At 37.7% G+C, this 18,089-nt stretch overlaps 2 protein-coding genes across 2 annotated transcripts; one reads left to right on the plus strand and one right to left on the minus strand.

The window, feature by feature from the left end:
* Positions 1-845: 845 nt before the first annotated feature.
* Positions 846-9,147, minus strand: LOC106141325 (DNA replication licensing factor Mcm7). The gene is made up of 16 exons (XM_060954415.1): positions 9,005-9,147; positions 8,825-8,928; positions 8,583-8,723; positions 8,286-8,413; positions 8,019-8,110; positions 7,514-7,740; positions 7,163-7,345; positions 6,603-6,787; positions 5,982-6,150; positions 5,682-5,834; positions 5,157-5,323; positions 4,216-4,382; positions 3,450-3,561; positions 2,369-2,467; positions 1,279-1,399; positions 846-1,010 (listed from the first exon to the last, which is right to left on the minus strand). Exons 1-16 carry the CDS (start codon positions 9,033-9,035, stop codon positions 930-932), a joined length of 2,160 nt encoding a protein of 719 aa, XP_060810398.1. The 5' UTR covers positions 9,036-9,147; the 3' UTR covers positions 846-929.
* Positions 9,148-9,337: 190 nt separating this feature from the next.
* Positions 9,338-17,340, plus strand: LOC106141259 (DNA polymerase alpha catalytic subunit). The gene is made up of 11 exons (XM_060954544.1): positions 9,338-9,447; positions 9,520-9,717; positions 10,118-10,308; positions 10,796-11,020; positions 11,352-11,954; positions 12,176-12,367; positions 12,613-12,768; positions 13,232-13,333; positions 13,797-13,926; positions 14,310-16,745; positions 17,073-17,340. The coding sequence occupies exons 1-11, from the start codon at positions 9,432-9,434 to the stop codon at positions 17,297-17,299; spliced, it is 4,476 nt and encodes a 1,491-aa protein (XP_060810527.1). The 5' UTR covers positions 9,338-9,431; the 3' UTR covers positions 17,300-17,340.
* The last annotated feature ends 749 nt before the right edge of the window (positions 17,341-18,089 follow it).

Consider the following 18,089-nt stretch of genomic DNA (forward strand, 5'->3'; position numbering starts at 1 on the left):
ACTCGATGACGTAAAAGAGAAGCAAAGAAACCAAGCAATGCATTAATACTGGCGTAAAAACAAAAAACGAGACATAATATAAAAAACCCCGTTACCCAAAACAAATCTCATCCACCCCTTAAGTTATCACTTTCATAAGCACAAGGAGTATATAAATTTATTGCATTCTGTATAAAGCTAGTACCAACATGTCACCCGAGAATGTAATGAAAACAGAATAGCGTTTATTTTTATGGCTTTCGTAAAATTTACAGCCTTCTTTTTGTTCCTCGAAAATACCCTGTTCATATTGCAATACGTTTCGTTTTCGTCTCAATATTCTATTATTTGGGAACATTAGATACTGAGTTCATTTCAAAACGTATAAAATAGAAAAGTAAATTTTGTTTTCATTATAGGTATAACTTTTTAGTTTTAAATTAAAAAAACTGTGTTACATATGTAGGTATTTATTAAGTATCAAATTGATGACATTGTGCACATAGAAACGTGAACAATGCAATGTCTTTGATTGTGCACTAGTCTTCTAGAGCCCGGTGTATACCTTAAACACGGATCCTGAATTGGGTGAGTCAGGTTTTTACACGAAGTGACTCCCATCTGACTTCCACAACCAGCAACTTGCACATTCAAGAAATTGGATCGATCATGTCACGTCCCGTTTCCTGAATGTGCAAGTTTTCTCACGAGCACTACAGTGTAATTGCATAACCTTAGCTCGCACTATCTCTTTTCCACACATATCTATTTCTCGAGAAATACTCTCGATATAATATTAATCAAGTTGCAGCAAAAATACAAAAATAAAAGACATAAGTATTTACGAAAAAATCTTTATTCATCAAAAAATGTCATCTCGTCAGTCAACATCAGGCACTGGGGTTGTACTTAACATTAAGGTTTAATTGTAACACGATATCATAACCTGTTTACATGAAAGTGATCTTAGTCCGCACCTGGTTGACTTGCCAAACATTGAGGTTCTCGTATTGTTCAATACATGCGTCCACCTGCAATTAAATAAAATATATTGATACAAAATGTTCTATGAACAATAATCAATAACAAGTCTGTGTGCCGCGTGTGTGTTTCCAGCCCTTTAGAATAGGACCACATCATTACTTTCCTATGAACGTCGTAAAAGACGACAAAAGGAAAAGGCTAATTTAATAACCTTGGGATTTCTTCTTTTAGACGATGGGCTAGCGACCTGTCACTATATATATGTAGAGAATCTGTGTAAGTTTATCAGTTTCTCATTGCAACCGTGTAAGTTACCTGGTCAGGTTTGAATCCCTTGTCGACGCAGCGCTCGATGACGTCAGCGATCTTCACGGTCTGGCTGGAGCCGGCCAGGTCGCGCACGATCGCGAAGATGCGGTCCGTCGCTGTTATACCTCTGCAAATTTAATAGTCAATTAATTACATATGTACATACATACATACACAAAATCGCGGCTAAATCCCTTGCGTGGTAGACAGAACCGACAGTATCGAAAGTACCGATAAGCCTCGTTTAGCTGTTTAGCTTAATGATAGAGTTGAGATTCAAATGTGACAGGTTGCTAGCCAATCGCCTAAAAGATGAATCCTAAGTTTATAAGCCTATCCCTTAGGCTCTTTTTACGACCTCCAAGGGAAAGATATGTTGTGGTCCTATTTTTATTCTATTGGTGCCGGGAGCCACACATCACGGCACGGTAAATTAATTAAAAGGACATACCACTATTTTCATCATTATACCATTCAGCTAAAAGCGGCCTTCCGAGTATTTTTGATCTGTCCGTGAATACAGAAGTAATATATATGGGTATGAGTTGAGAAAAACCATCATCTTCCTTGGTGTTTTTGTTTTTTTCACGATTCAGGAGAGGATAAGTCAGTCATTCTAAGCAACTGCTATCTGACAAATATTCTGAAGAAAATATTATGTGATCGATACTCTAGTTATAATTTGCGTGGAAATTGACTCTAAGCTAGAAATGCCGAAAACGCTAGATGATGAATGTTCTAACGACTTGTATTAATATAAACATTACTATACCATATCTAAACATAAAGAAGACCTAAACATGGGTAAGAACCTATGTACCTACTATTGTTTCTTGTGTATATCATTCCTATACGTTTTCTGGGTACATGTAAAATTAATAAAAATATAAAATGAAAATCAACTTTACAATCAAAAAAATTCCGATTCATATTAAATTTTTCTAAATAGATAGATAAAACCTTTATTCACTACCACAATACATTTCTTGGTTACATACATAATTAACAATAATAACAAAAGTGAATGTGCAATGTTGGACAGTGTATGGTAAAACATACGATTTTTTTACGAAATTTGCAGGTAGTTATTACTTACCTCTGCACATTTTCATCCACATGTTGCAACGATTGCTTCGACATCTCGACGAGACGGATTGCCTCGGACACATCCTCCTTCTCCACCACATCTGATAACCTTTATAAAATAAATAAATTTTATTATTTTACCTGTCATAGAAAGCATTAGATCGTGATATTAATCGACTCGGATCAAGATGCTGCAGGCGTAGATTGACATTCAAAACTGATAGTAGGACTACGGGGACATATAGTCATACTGGGATGACAAATTTGTATAACCAGAAGGCAACGCCCTAAATTATAATTGGAATTATACAGGGTGACTTTTAATTCAACTTCATAAATTTAACTGATAAGTGTACTCATCTAAAGGATATTTAAAAACGTTAAAAGAAAAATATCGATTCATATTTCAGAAAGTACGAAAAAAAATAAAAGTATCAAAATCCACGATCCTAAATACGTCATATCACCCCGGCTGGCGGAAAAGCGACGCGTAAGATTCAGAGGTCAACGACACAATTCATTCAGCTGAGCGAAATCGACAACTCTGTACTTTACTTGATCTTGATACTAGAAAAATAATTTATTTTTTAACGTTTAGTTTTAATCTCTTTAATAAAGCGTGTGACGTAGTTTTTTAAATGTGAAAATAATGACGTTCAATTTAAATAAAAATAGGCTCAAACGGCTGTGAAGCATGGGTATAGTCTATGTTTAAAAGGATGCAATTGTTTTAAATGTCATCCTGTATAGGACTCAAAAATGGTAAAAACTGGTGATTGAAAAGTTGTTTTCATAAATCATTCAATTTATTTTACAGCCTCTTTTATCTGTTCTGAAAAAATTTCGTACCAAAACAAAGACCATCTTTTTCAAAATGGAACAAGTATGTTTGGTTAAACCCCCACTGTACGTGAGAACTATTAATAACTCTAGAGATGTACCTCAGGTCAAAAGTACCCGAAACCGCCGAAGAAGGGATTATGAATGTGGATGAAGCGAAGGAAGTGTGCAGAGATCGTGGCAAGTGGAAAGAGGTAGTCTCTGCCTACCCCTCCGGGAAAAAGGCGTGATTTTTAAGTATGTATATGTACCTCAGTCTGGCGAGAGCAGTGGACAGCCGCAGTACGGCGAGCAGGTTCCGTGCGGACGTGAACGTGACGTCGCGAGCTGATCGCGCTTCCCGCCGGAGTTCCACGTATGACGCTGAAACAATTTATTTCTATCAAGAAATCCATAGCTACATGAACAAATGAAACATAACATATCTTTTTCGGAGTCATAGTCTATCGTTCCGTTTGGAACATAACCTGCATATTTTTTTTACTTCATCCACATTCACATCTCTCTTCATGCAAGCTTTCCTGTAAAATATCCTCCAGACCTTTCGCTAGGACATTCCAACTGGAGTAATTCATAACAAACTAAAATACTCATTCACTCAGTACCTATGCTCTTCAAAAGCTAGATTTTGTGGATAATAGGGAAAGGTAAGCCATTTTCAGCTATCTTGACCATATTGTCCATATATATACTTTTTGCCATTTTTGGGATTCCGTCCGAGTACCAACAGCGTCTTAGGCCGCGCAAATTTTATATGGATATAAATAACCCACCAATGGTAAGTTTCCGCTAGTTCAGAAATTATGACGGATCATCACTACTTAGTATAAAACAAAGTCACTATTTTAGTCTGTCTGTATGCTTAAAATCTTTAAAATTACGCAACGGATTTTGATGCGGTTTTTTGTAACAGGTAGAGTGATTCAAGAGGAAGGTTGTTATGTATAATATCATTTATAATTTTGCACCCGTGCGAAGCCGGGGCGGGTCGATAGTATGCTATATTATGGTACTTACACACGATGTAATCGGCCAGCGCCCTGGGCACGGTGGGCTGCTTGCGCTTGCACAGCGCCACGTAGCGGCGCACCAGCCGCATGGGCAGCGCCCGCGCCGCGCTCGGCGGCTGCTGCGAGTGCTGGTGCACGTAGGCGATGTGGCGCGCCAGTTCTAAATCCTTCTCCCTGATGGCAAAACAGTTGGAAAATCAAATACATAATTTAATTAATCCTTTTATTTCGGGAGAATATAAAAAAATGTCAGAAGATCTTCTGGCCAAGATGGAAAAAGTATTTTTTAAATGTGGCTCCGAACCAAACTTATTGACATTTTGCATTTATATAATTGTTTAATTTCACATGATCACATTAAATGTGAGCAACTTCTCGGTAAAGAACCAAATAAGACATTGTTCTGTTGCAAGAAATTATTAAGACCAATTAAACCTAATGAGATAATTGGTTATTTGCAAAAAAAACTAACAACTGCATTCAAATAACAGTGCTAATGAGAGATTACAGCTTATAATTACATTGATTAAATATTTTACAATAAGAGTTAAGTCTCTAATGAAATAATGATAGAACTCACAACTGGCAGAACATACAACAACAAGGAATAACAACTAAAATAACTTGGCACTTTCTTCCAATGAATGTCTTAATGGAAAGCGTCTAAGGGAATAAGTGCATTAATTTACTTAAGATTCCAACGGCCCAGTAGTGGAGAAAAATATAGCGTCCACCAGCTGCTCCTCCTCTCATGCCGAATATAATGTAATAATCAAGGGAAAGGTTTCACTTGATATTCTCCTATTCGGCGCTGAGCTAGCAACCCGTCGTTATGTGAATCTCAATTCCATTCTATACTATCCGGCTGAAGGTAGTATTTGAGTGAAGACTCAATCTAATTAATATGAATAGCAGAAGAGCTGCGAGATAAAGACATGATATAATAACCTATTGGGCTTGTCCTGTATGAGCCACAGCAGGTCGAATCGGGAGAGCAAAGCCGCGGGCAGCTGTATGTTCTGCTCGATGGTCCGCTTGGGGTTGTAGCGGCCGTACGCGGGGTTGGCGGCCGCGAGGATCGACACGCGGGCGTTCAGACATGTCATTATGCCAGCCTGGGGTGGATAAAAATATTTCATTAACATTTAACCTACTTATAAAAGTCTTGGTTTACTTTTAAGCTTGACTACTTAAATGCCGTACCCAAAACCGCCAAGCTTTCATGCAGTCAATATACAATTTTTAATTTTTTCTATATGATAGTTATCAATATAGAAAAGGGAAAGAAGTATGCAGAAATTGTGGCAAATGGAAATATGTCTACATTAAGATATTTAATTTGACTACCGATCGTTAGAAATCCAATGTATCACAACTGAAAAAACAAAAGAAACTAAATGGAACGGAACGCATGCACGGAAATAAGCGGGATATTTGTTTTACACGAGCATACTCTAGTTATGATATAAATACCTTAGCAATACTAATGGTCTGCTGCTCCATGACCTCGTGTATGGCGGTGCGGTCGTTCTCCGCCATCTTGTCAAACTCGTCGATGCAACACACTCCTTGATCAGCCAGGACGAGAGCGCCGCCTTCTAACATCATCTCGCCGGTGAAAGGATCCTGTAAATCGATTCTTCGTTATTGTATATGAAGTCACGCCTCTTCTGAAGACTACATCTTTCCACCTGCCAAGAATGCTGCACTGTGTTTGGATACAAAGTATGCAATAAAGCAGTTGGGCGCTGAGCCTGCAGTGAGTGAGGTCACCTTGAGCACGGCGGCGGTGAGCCCCACGCCGGAGGAGCCGCGGCCGGTGGTGTACTGCGAGCGCGGCGCCAGGCGGTCGATGTAGTTCAGGAGCTGCGACTTGGCGACCCCGGGGTCCCCCATCAGGCAGATGTTGATGTTGCCGCGGATCTTCATGCCGTTTGGACGCCTGTTAAGAGCATGAAATTGACAATTTAAGAATAATTTTACAAGGAAAGCTTTTGTCTTTTGGCCGTTTCAGGGATCGGACGACGGGACATTTTATCTTTCAACGATTCGACGATGTAGTCTCTTTTGAATGGTTACAAGATAAAAATCTTGTTGACTGTTCAAAAACTTCTTTGAATGTTTCAAAAATTTGCACCACGACAAGACAAGATTGCTAGACCCTTTTATTAGAAAATTTTAACCCCTTTCAAAAGGCCGTCTCTTAGAAGAGGTTAAAGATGCTTGATTGTCTGTGATGATGATTGTCCGTGAGCCGTCCTATGTTTAGACTAGATTGGCAGTGATCAATGAGAGAACAGAAAGTGACACTAATAACAGATTTAGCCACTCTTTACCACACTGTTTCTTATGTTTTTCGTAGGAAGAGACTTAAAGTTCAAGAACAGTACTCACTTATCAACACCTCCCACTAACAACAACAGCAGCGCCTTCTTCACGTCCTCATGGCCATAGATCTCAGGCGCGAGACTGCGCGCCATTCGGGAGTATAAATCTTCGTCTGCTAATTCTGATAACTCTTCTTCTGTCAATGCTTCTACCATATCACTCTCATCACTTTGGTTTAAACAGGTTACACTCTGTCAAATATATTAGGCAAATTAAGGTCTATATTGGAATTCGAAACCAGGAATACAGATCTGGCAGTGAATAGTCGTTACTCAATAGAAAACTTAATTATTGTACTTCTCTAAGTCTAATTAAATGTCATGTCCTAAATGCATGTTTAACTATCATCATTATTACTACATAGTGAAATGGTTTTAAAAATGGTTCTTTTACTCGCAATAAGATTAACAATGGGATTCTTGGATTTAGGTAGGCAGAGCCACGGGCCATTTCCTGATCACAAAGAAATAAAAGGCCTTTGCTTGCTCACTGCCCTAAATCTTTGTTTCAAGACTCTAGTCTCCTGGCTGCATATAGCGATCTTGTTCTGAAGATAGTGTACATACATGAGCCTCCAGATATGTGTCAGACAGCAAGCCCTGCACCACCTGCTTGAAGCCGGCGCTGAGCAGCGGCAGGAACACGCCGCTGGCCGCCACGTGGTCGCCGGGCTGCGCCCTGCGCGTCGTCTCGCCGCGACAGTACACCGACAACTGCCGCGGAATGTGCCCTACCGGTACTTGGTCCGACTGGAATAATAAAAAACAATTATAAACTTGTTTGGATCCTTTTTTTATTCTGCAAGTCTGCAAGCTTATTTACAAACAGCAGTGCACTGCTAGTTTGAGAATGCTCAATAAGTCAAAATTCTACCAGTCTTATTAGGACACCATTCATAATTCCAGTTGCTAACTTACATGCTCTTGAATCTTCAACTCCTGAAACTTCTGGAACCTCGATCCCCTAGTTTGCAAGTGTAATTGTCCAGCTGTTTTGTTAAGGCGGCACTCGTCAGCAGAACAGGCGGGTGGGGGAGTGAACTGTAGTGCTCTGACCGGCTGATAGGTCTCGGCACCACAGGCACTGCAAGAGTATGTGGCTACTACCAGTAAGGGCTTCACGTCAGTACAGCGAGTCACAATGCCTAAAAAATCATACAGAATAGTGTGAATCAGATGATAGAGATATAAAACATAGAGAAACTAGAATGTAAAAAACAAAGTTAAAATTAAAAATACACATGTAAAAAACAAAGTTAAAATTAAAAATGATAACATTCAAACAAAAACATACCCGCAATAGTGTGGAATAGGTAAATGTGTAGCATACCTAATATGCATTTTTTTTTTATAATAATGATAAAAATATCGGAATTATTATTTTGATTTGAATTTATACAGCAACTAAATTAATTTCTCTCACCTCTAACAGTCACCAGCTTGCCAATATGTTCTGCTTTTACTTCTCTTATGGGCACAGACTTGGATGAAGACATATCCTTGAAGTACACCTCACTAAAATAAAATTTCATATCATTTACCCTCATTCAATTTGACTGAGCTACTAAGCTACACAGCAGATTTTAACTGTTTACTATATTTTCTATATTGGTTTGCCTAGGGAGCCCACACCCAGAGACTACATCTATTTACTTGAATGAATAAAACTAGTAAAAATATTGTTACTTACAATCTCCGGATCAATTCTGGAGGGTATCTGTTTCGGGGGTCTCTCATCTCCCCAGGAATCCTGTGGTTTCTTGCTTCTAGCATTATTCTGTGTTCTATGTACACATCTAGTGCATCTTTGGCAACCACCTGCAAATCAGCATACAAGTTGTTGGAATTGTAAAAGAGTTTAACTTTTCTAGCTATATATAGTTATAAGTATAAGTATATAGTTTTAAAGTAACTGGAGTTTTCTACAAAATTCATCTATCTGCATTCTTTTACCCTAATAATATGGTAACCATATACAAGAACTTACATCTCTATGTTTATAATCAGGCAGCATCTCATACACAACATCTGAGACCATATTGGTGTAGCGGCGAGTGTTTTGTTTCACCGCTTCTGCCAGTTCTTCATGTGCTTCATGAAGGTCATCTAATTCCACAGTAAAAGCAATCTGAAAGTAACAAACTGAGAAGTTGAAGTACCTAACTTTCAAATAAGTTAAATTTAGTATGAGGAACACTATGACATGATGCAAGTTCAGTAATTTTGTACCTGTTCTCTGTGTGCAACTCTAGTTAACTGTTCTGCGTACTTAAAATGTTTATGCCCTTCATCATCAGTCTGGCAAAAATCGATGAAAAAGTTCTTGAAAGTTTCTGTAAAACATAAATAACAAAGTTAACCTCACAAAGCCATAGTTACTGAAAAACCATCGTAAACGAAATTATTTACCTTTGTCAGCGGCATAATCACGCATTGCCATTTTTACGAATAAAACTGATTCCACTTAGCTACGTATTATCAACGATTTCTTATTAAATCAAATAAAATAGATAAAATAAAAAGTAGCCACCACAAATCCAATCAAACCCAAACAAAAGTGACAGTTAAAAAACGGCGCGAAATCAGCTAACTGTCAGAACTGTCACATCATTATTTTTAATTTTTGTGCCAATGTCGAGCAAGCAAACTGTGTTAACTGTGTATTTGTAGGAACGAGACAAAGAAAACTGAAGTTGTCAATGTAATGAATTTTTCGCGCCAAATCAAATGTCAAGTTAGGTTTGAAGATCTTTGATTTTTCCGCATCTTATTTTGTTTATTATTACATTAAATTAAATTAATGATAAAAAGAACTATAAATTATTAAAGTTAGAAAATGGCAGACTCTCTTGGTAAGTAAGATAATTACGGAGATGTTTTAAAACTGTCTTATTGTTAAAATTAATATGCGAAATTCGTTACAGCTGTCCAGAGATCTAAGCGGCAGAAAGTAGATAAACATGGTCGATTGTCTGCTTTTGAGAAGCTAAAACAGCTAAAAGGCAAAGGCGTTAAACATAAGTACGATGTAGACGAGTTAGAAAATGTTTACGATACCGTTGATGAAAAAGAGTACACGGACAGAGTCCTCCAACGTCAGGACGATGATTGGATTGAAGATGGTAAGCTTACAATGTTCTTACATCAATAAGAAAAGTTTTCTTCCAATTATTATTTATTTTCTAAGTACATCGCCACCTATATGTCTACAGGAACCATGCTTAAAGACTATGAGTAGTACTATAGAAGAAAGATCTACCAAATAACACAATGAACTGAACTTCAGAACTCTTAATTGCAACCATACATATAATTTTATATACCTTGCAAGGTAGACAGAGCCAACAGTCTTTAAAGACTGATAGGCCACATTCAGCTGTTTTGCTTAATGACAGAATTGAGTTGCATTGTTGAATTGCATTTATTTGATAAACTAGCTTAGCTTAGAGGAAAGTGGAATACAATACAAACTGCATAAACATGACTTATGTGAATAATAAAGTAACTATCTAATTTTCATAGATGGAACCGGGTATGTAGAAGATGGTCGTGAAATATTTGATGATGACGATGAGATCGAAGACACATATGTGGCCACCAACAACAAAGAGACAGGGAGGGGTCAGAAGAGGAAAGCCAGAGTTGCAGCCCCTGCATCTTCTAAGGGGAACATTAGGAATCTGTTGGGATCAATGCCCACCAAAAAGAAAGAGGTGAGAAAATTGCATTTTATCTTGGAACTATTCTTGATACCACATTTAAAAAAATATATGTCATATCTTGTTCTGGAAATTCTTTTGTTATGTAATGTGAACAAAAGGGTATACATATCTAACACTATCTTATTTGCAATAGAACCACTCCATATCTTCCTCATGGATGTTGTAAAAGACGACTAAGGTATAGATTACAAACTTTGAATTCCCCTTGAAGGTGATGAGCAGGCATACTGTGTCAGGATTTGAATCTTAATTTCATCATAAAACCATACAGCTGAATTAGCCTTTCAGTGTTTTCAAAAATGTCTCTATACCTCACAAGTGATATTGACGTGACTATACATTTTACAAAATATACTCCTTACTAACACAATATACTGAATGTGAATAACCTTCTTGAATAGTTCTGCTAAAATTTACATTTTTGTAAATAACCTGCTTGCCCTAAATAATTGTAAATTTAAATGTTAAATTCTTCCAGGATGTGAAAATATCAGAAGATAATATTCTGTCGGACATTATGTCAGACCTAGATGGCAGTGCAGCCTCCCCGGTGGTGAAGCCAAAGCCCTTGGTCATGAGGACCAACACTGTGGAGTCCAGCAAGAGAGATGCTCAAAACTACTTCAAAAGCCTTGCCTCTTCTGTCAAGAAACCAACACCTCCCATCAGTAATGGTCAAGCAAAACAAAAAATTGAAAACATTGTTAGTGTTGAAGGTTTTTATTATTAGAATAGAATAGATTTATTTTCAAAATTGGATACAAGGTATCACTTATTAACTTCACATCACTTAAATCTAATTATAACTACTGCCGCTTCCACAGCGTATGTGAAAAGAAACAGCAGAACTACACGGCAGCATTTTCACTGGATGTCAATTTACATCATCACAGTTTATATTAATTTAAAGCCAAAAGATAAAAGGTTTCTTGTGCATTTCTAAACAAGTTTGTGTTCAGGCCTACATGTCAGTAGCCTGTACATAATAACAATATGATTCAACTTACACAATATATATATAATTTGTATTTCAGGATAAACCGAACAACATACCCACCGAAACTGATAAAGCAGAAAAGCCAGTCATAAAGAAAACTGAATGGAAAATAGAAAAAGAAATAAAACAAGAACTTGAAGACTCGGCCACCCAAAACATAGAAGAATTTGACACTCAGGAGATGGTATTTGACGATGACTTTAGCAATGATAATGGAGCAGCTACAAAAGACGCTCATGTAGCTAAAAAAGCCAAAATTAAAGAGGAACCTATCAGTAATACTATAACAGATGTAGCAGATGAGTTTTTAAATGATGATTTTGAGATTTTCCCATCCAAAGAGGAATCGCCAAAAGAATTAAAACCTTTGTCAAGCACATGGGGTGAAGTAGGAGACCAACAAGTCCAAGCAGCTGTCATGAGTGATGGTCAACTGCCTCTCAACACTAATGAGGATGGGGAGAAGTTCTTAAGGTTTTATTGGCTGGATGCATGGGAGGACAAATATGTGAAGCCAGGAGTAGTGTATCTGTTTGGGAAGGTGTATGCCAAGCCTGGAGATAAGAAGGCTGGCTGCTTGTCTTGTTGTGTTGTGGTGAAGAATGTAACAAGACAAATGTTCCTTTTACCTAGGGAATATGTAAGTATTATTTTTGCACATACAATTACTATATATATACCACATATGGAGAAGATAAAGCTAATATAATTACAGTTGCTATACTTCTGTTTTAAATTTGTAATGTACTTCTTTAGTGAATAATAAAGCATTTACTTACTTTAAAGTGCAAGTATATGGGATCTTACATGTGCCTTCTATTTTCACTTGATATTACACATATTATCTCTAATTATTTACAGAAACTAGATCCAGTGACCTTGGAGAACACAGATAACGAGGTGACCATGATGGACGTGTATGAAGAGTTCAACAGCTCTGTGGCGAATGAGCTCGGTCTCAAAGAGTTCAAGTCCAGGAAGATCACCAAGAACTACTGCTTCAACTTGCCTGATATACCAGCGCAGTCAGACTATCTTGAAGTCAAGTATTCTGTGAGTAAAAATGTGAAATAGCTTTCGCTTTACTTTTAATGTCGAGAAGAATGTGCGTAATTTCACAGAATTTCGTCTTTAGCAGATTTTAAGCTAAGCTCTCAATTTCTCAAAGGCGACATGTGTTAAACATAGTTTTTAGGCACTTACTAGACTGATAATACATCATAGTCACAAAAAGTTATAGGTGCAACAATAGTTTTAATTCTACTAATGCCTCTAATACTAATGCTCTCACATTTCAGGCCACTTTCCCGCCGCCTCCATCCGGCAAGAAATACTTGACTTTCTCACACATATTTGGCACAAACACATCTTCTCTGGAGACATTCCTACTCGACAGGAAAATCAAGGGGCCTTGCTGGCTCGAAATCAAATACCCAGAGAATGCGCTGGCTAAGGTAATAACGACTTTTTTTTATTATAAATAGCTTTTGGTTTTTTTAAAATTAAAATCAAACTTTAGGAGTATAACTCATAATCCTAAAGTTTGATTTACTTACGTATCTCCTCATAAATTATGAAGAGAGTTATGAAAATGGATGAAGCAAAAGAAGAATGCAGGGATTGTGGTAAATGGAAAATTTTTGTCACTCACTATCCGTCTGAGAAAGAGGCGTGATGTTATGCATATATAGCTAGGAAATTTTACCCGCAGCTTCGCCGGCGTATATTAAACGTCACCTACACGCGCGAATTTGCCGCCACCTTCAAAAGAATACAGGTTTTTCTCAAATTCCACGTAAACTATAGTTTTTACAGGGATGTAATCTCTGGTCCCATCCCTCACCTCGTAAGTAAACGATAACTACATAAAAAGGTAAAAAGCTATTACATTTACAACTAAAATATATTTGTTTGTAGGTATCGTGGTGCAAGTTAGAAGCAGCGGTTGAGAAAATGGAGCACATAACCGTCAGCAAAAACAACGCAGACATAGAGCCGCCGCCGGTCGTCGTGGCTACTGTAAGTTATTCATATGTTGAATGTATGCCTGTATTCAGCGGTGTATGTGTGCATATACTCAGAGGTGATTGGTTTCGACAGAGTCTGGTGATGTCCCGGGTGAGAACGAGAGGCGATTAAATGTTTCGCACAATTAGCTTCGCCCCATGCTCCGGTGTCGCCGCAATAAAAATCATATAGAATAATACAATACAATAAAGCTAGTATAATACAATTCACAATTGTGTTAGTATAGCTTCTGATCTAATAAAACACACGGGTTGTTTGGGAATTTGGTCAAGTGAGAAGCATCGTAAAAATTTTGTTGAATTTTTTTACGGCAACTTTTCACTGCAAAAACGGGAATATTATTAATTCTTTTGTGGCGGATTTCATTCAAAGCTCAGATATAATGAAAGTTAAAGCGCGTAATCGACGAAAATCGTAATAAGTAATAGGAGATATAAAATTGTTCAATTTTCAGATAAATATGAGAACCACAACAGACCTGAAGACGAGGAAAGCAAAAATTGTAATGATAAGTTGTTTGATACACAACCAGTTTCCCATCAACAAGCCGCCACCGAACCCTCCTTTTCAGCAACATTTCTGTGGCAAGTTTTATTTCGACATTATTAAAATTAAAAAAAAAATATTCATTATTTATTATATGTATAGATTATGCGACATTTCAACATCACTTAAAAATTGTCATATCTTTTGATTTTTCACAACATTGGTTGACGTCAGATAAATTACTTAAAACAAAGTTTACTGCCGCTTCCAAAGCGTCAGTGCAGAAGAAGCGGTATCAATGCAGCATTCTCTTCAATAACTTCAAATCCAAACTTAGAATATAAATGTGAATGTGAGAATAAGTTGTTATGATTAATTGATTTATACAAAATTTAAATAGTCAAAAATATCATTTTCATGTTTGTATGTAATATAATTACATTTATGTTTTATTAAATATGCATGGTTTTACTTTTTGCAGTAATGACAAAATGCAACGAAATCTGGCCGTTGGACTTGAAGCAGGCATTTCTTCAATACAAAGCCACGAAACTTAATAAATGCGACTCAGAGAGAGAGCTACTTAACTATTTCATGGTGCAATTCTGGAAGGCAGATCCCGACTTGGTTGTAGGGCACGATTTACCGGGATTCCAACAAGATTTACTAATTGGGAACATCTTAGACCTACACATACCAAATTGGTCGAGGTTAGGAAGGCTGAAGCGATCTGTGGCGCCTCAGCGAAAGTTCGCATCGAAAGACGCCTTTTTGGGCCGCCTCGTTTGCGATATTAAAATATCGGCTATGGAACTTATACGGGCTAGAAGTTTCGATCTCAACACGCTATGTGTAGATGTTCTGAAAATGAAAGAAGGAGAACGTGTGGACGTCGCGATTGAAGACCTGCCTCGCTATTACGAAAACAGCAGAAATTTGCTACAACTCGTATCTTTGAGCATGCAGGACGCTTCGTATATACTGAAGATAATGTGCGAACTGAACGTCCTTCCGCTAGCTTTACAAATTACACAAATAGCTGGCAACGTCATGTCTCGAACTCTGATGGGAGGCAGGTCTGAGAGGAACGAATTTTTGTTGCTACATGCATTTACTGAAAAGAATTTCATTGTACCAGATAAAGTGTATGGAAAGAAAACTGTCAACATTGATGACGATAATGAAGATGGAAACACTGAGAATGTCCCTAAAAAGCAAGCTAAGAAAAAAGCAGCATACTCTGGAGGCTTAGTACTAGATCCCAAAAAAGGGTTTTACGACCAATTAATATTACTAATGGATTTCAATTCCTTATATCCCAGTATTATTCAAGAATACAACATATGTTTTACGACAATAAAAAGAAAGAGTGCCGCGGCTACTGACGATGATATAGCTAATCTTGTGTTGCCCGCCCCTAACACTGAGTTCGGTGTCCTGCCCACACAAATTAGAAAACTTGTCGAAAGCAGAAGAGAGGTGAAGAAGCTGATGAAATCTGATTTACCTACAGAACAATATATGCAGTACAACATTAGACAAATGGCGCTCAAACTTACTGCAAACTCTATGTACGGTTGTTTAGGTTTCACTCATTCGAGGTTCTACGCGAAACCTCTAGCGGCACTTGTCACTATGAAGGGTAGAGAAATCCTCATGGATACCAAAGAAATAGTACAAAAGCTGAATTATGACGTCGTTTATGGTGATACAGACAGTTTGATGATCAATACAAACTGCCTAGATTACGATTCAGTATTTAAAATAGGTAATGATTTAAAGAGGGAAATCAACAAAAAGTACAAACAGATTGAACTGGACATCGATGGCGTGTTCAGGTATTTACTACTGCTGAAGAAAAAGAAATACGCAGCGGTGATTATGAACAAAAATAAGAACGGCACATTCGTTTACACTCAAGAACACAAGGGGTTAGATATAGTGAGGCGAGATTGGTCGCAGCTGGCGGCAGAGGCCGGGAAATTTATTTTGAGTAAGATTCTGTCAGAGCTATCTGCTGACGAGAGATTGGAAACTATTCAAACATATTTAGGTAAAATAAAAGAAGATCTAACAAATGGCAAAATGCCACTGTCTATGTTAACCATAACTAAACAATTGACCAAGCATCCTAACGAATATGCAGATAAAAATTTACAACCTCACGTTCAAGTGGCTTTAAGACTGAATAGTAAAAATAGTAGAAGGTTCAAAAAAGGAGACATAGTGCCTTATATAATTTGCGATGATGGTACAGGAAGGTCAGCTGTACAGAGGGCATACCACATAGAGGAGTTGAAAAGTTCTGACACCCTGAAAGTAGATAATAATTATTATTTAGCGCACCAGTTGCACCCTGTCATATCGAGAATATGCGAGCCTATAGACGGCATGGACCCTGCTCGAATCGCGGACTGGCTCGGGCTGGATCCGTCCGGTTACAAGCAAATGCTGAAGAGGCAAGACAACAACACAGACACATTCGAGGTGGAGAACGAGCAAGAAAAGTATAGACATTGTAAAGATTTCGTATTCGTGTGTGTCAATGAGGGTTGTAAGACGGAGAATAGGATAAGGGAGACATTTGTGAAAGGGGATAAAGATAGTGTCTGTTTCTTGGAGCGCTGTCAGAACGAGAAGTGCGGCGTGAGGCCGATGGACTACGTGGCGTGTGTTCAGAACCAGCTGAGCCTGCAGATCCGCCAGTGCCACGGGCAGTACTACGCGGGCTGGCTGGCGTGCGAGGACCCGGCGTGCGCGCTGCGCTCGCGCCGGCTGCCGCGCGCCTTCGCGGGCGGGCGCCCGCTGTGCCCCCAGTGCGAGAAAGGTGTCATGTTCAGGGAATACACGGAGAAAGACCTGTACCTGCAGATCAACTTCTTTATGTTCCTTTTCGACCTCAGCAAAAATAATTCCAGTGAGTACATCCAGATTTTTATCACTATGTTTAACACTACCAGGTGCATCATTATTAGTTGTTGCGCCATATTTGTTTTTAAAGACAATTTACGCCAATTTTTTTCCCAATCATATATTCATGGGACATATGCTAGTATAAGAGTAAATTAGTCTCAATAATTATTTTTTATTCTATACTACTTAGTATTCTAACGAGTATTGTGGTAAACAGTTTTATTTGGTTATCCAAAACGTCACCACCACCATATTAACGCAATTTTGAAAGATGCCTTTGCAATAAAAACAAATGTACGACAAATAATGAAAAGTAAATCTTCTATTTCAGAAATAAAAGTGCCTCATCAAGTGGCAGCATCTCTGCAAGTTCTGAAAGAAACGGTGGAGGATTGGCTGGCCCAGTCTGCGTATTCCATTATAAACCTCTCGAAATTGTTTAGATTCTTCACATTGGACCCCAATTCAGGAAATAATCTGAAATCTGAGCCCCTCGAGATTGACATAATGCCAGAGACCGAACAAATTGATGCCTTGTTAGAAATAGGTATATATTAAGAGAACTGTTATGATTTTTTGTAAGTAAATAGTAATTAAGAATTATCATGTCAATTTTACTATGTAACATGTTTATATTCGTAAAAATACTTTATATCAATTTGTGTTTTGGTTTTCAAGTTTTTTTACCAGACTGGACTACTATACCTCCTGACTGCGTCCTGTGTACGTTTATAAGTAAGGGGATTATACTTTATTCGCCGAAACAAGTTAGTAGCGCGCTTTCTCTATCACTCAACACCATACAAACGACAAAGACAAAACATCATGTTCAAGGTCAGTGGGCCGAAACGAAATCTCAGAAAAGTAAGCGCGCGGGCACATTGCGCTTCTTCGAGCTCGCTTAGCTTTTGTCCGCGGTTATGTCTGTCATATTATTACTGATAAATTAAATATTGTTACCGAATGATGATATGCGTGTGACACGCTATATACATTATTAATACATTGAATTTACGTAATTGTACAGGTTGTTCATGTCTTATAAAAAATAAACAATTGTCATTCAAACTAGTCTTTAATATCACAAGAATTTATACAACATTATTATATATATGTATACATTTAAACTTACTCACTATCCGCCGTATTACTGCTACTACTATTTCCTACATTTATTACTAATTGTTCTACCATAATTTCTACGTTTTTGTCCATTTTATTCATGTTGGGCTCTACTATATCTCTCACATGTTTAATACAATTTTTCCATTTGAGAGAGTCAATTTTTTCAATCGCGTTTTTTAACACAATTTTCAATTCTGCCATTTTAAACGTTTTCATATTTGAA

This window comes from Amyelois transitella, chromosome 4 (assembly GCF_032362555.1).
Source record: "Amyelois transitella isolate CPQ chromosome 4, ilAmyTran1.1, whole genome shotgun sequence".
Classification (NCBI taxonomy): domain Eukaryota; kingdom Metazoa; phylum Arthropoda; class Insecta; order Lepidoptera; family Pyralidae; genus Amyelois; species Amyelois transitella.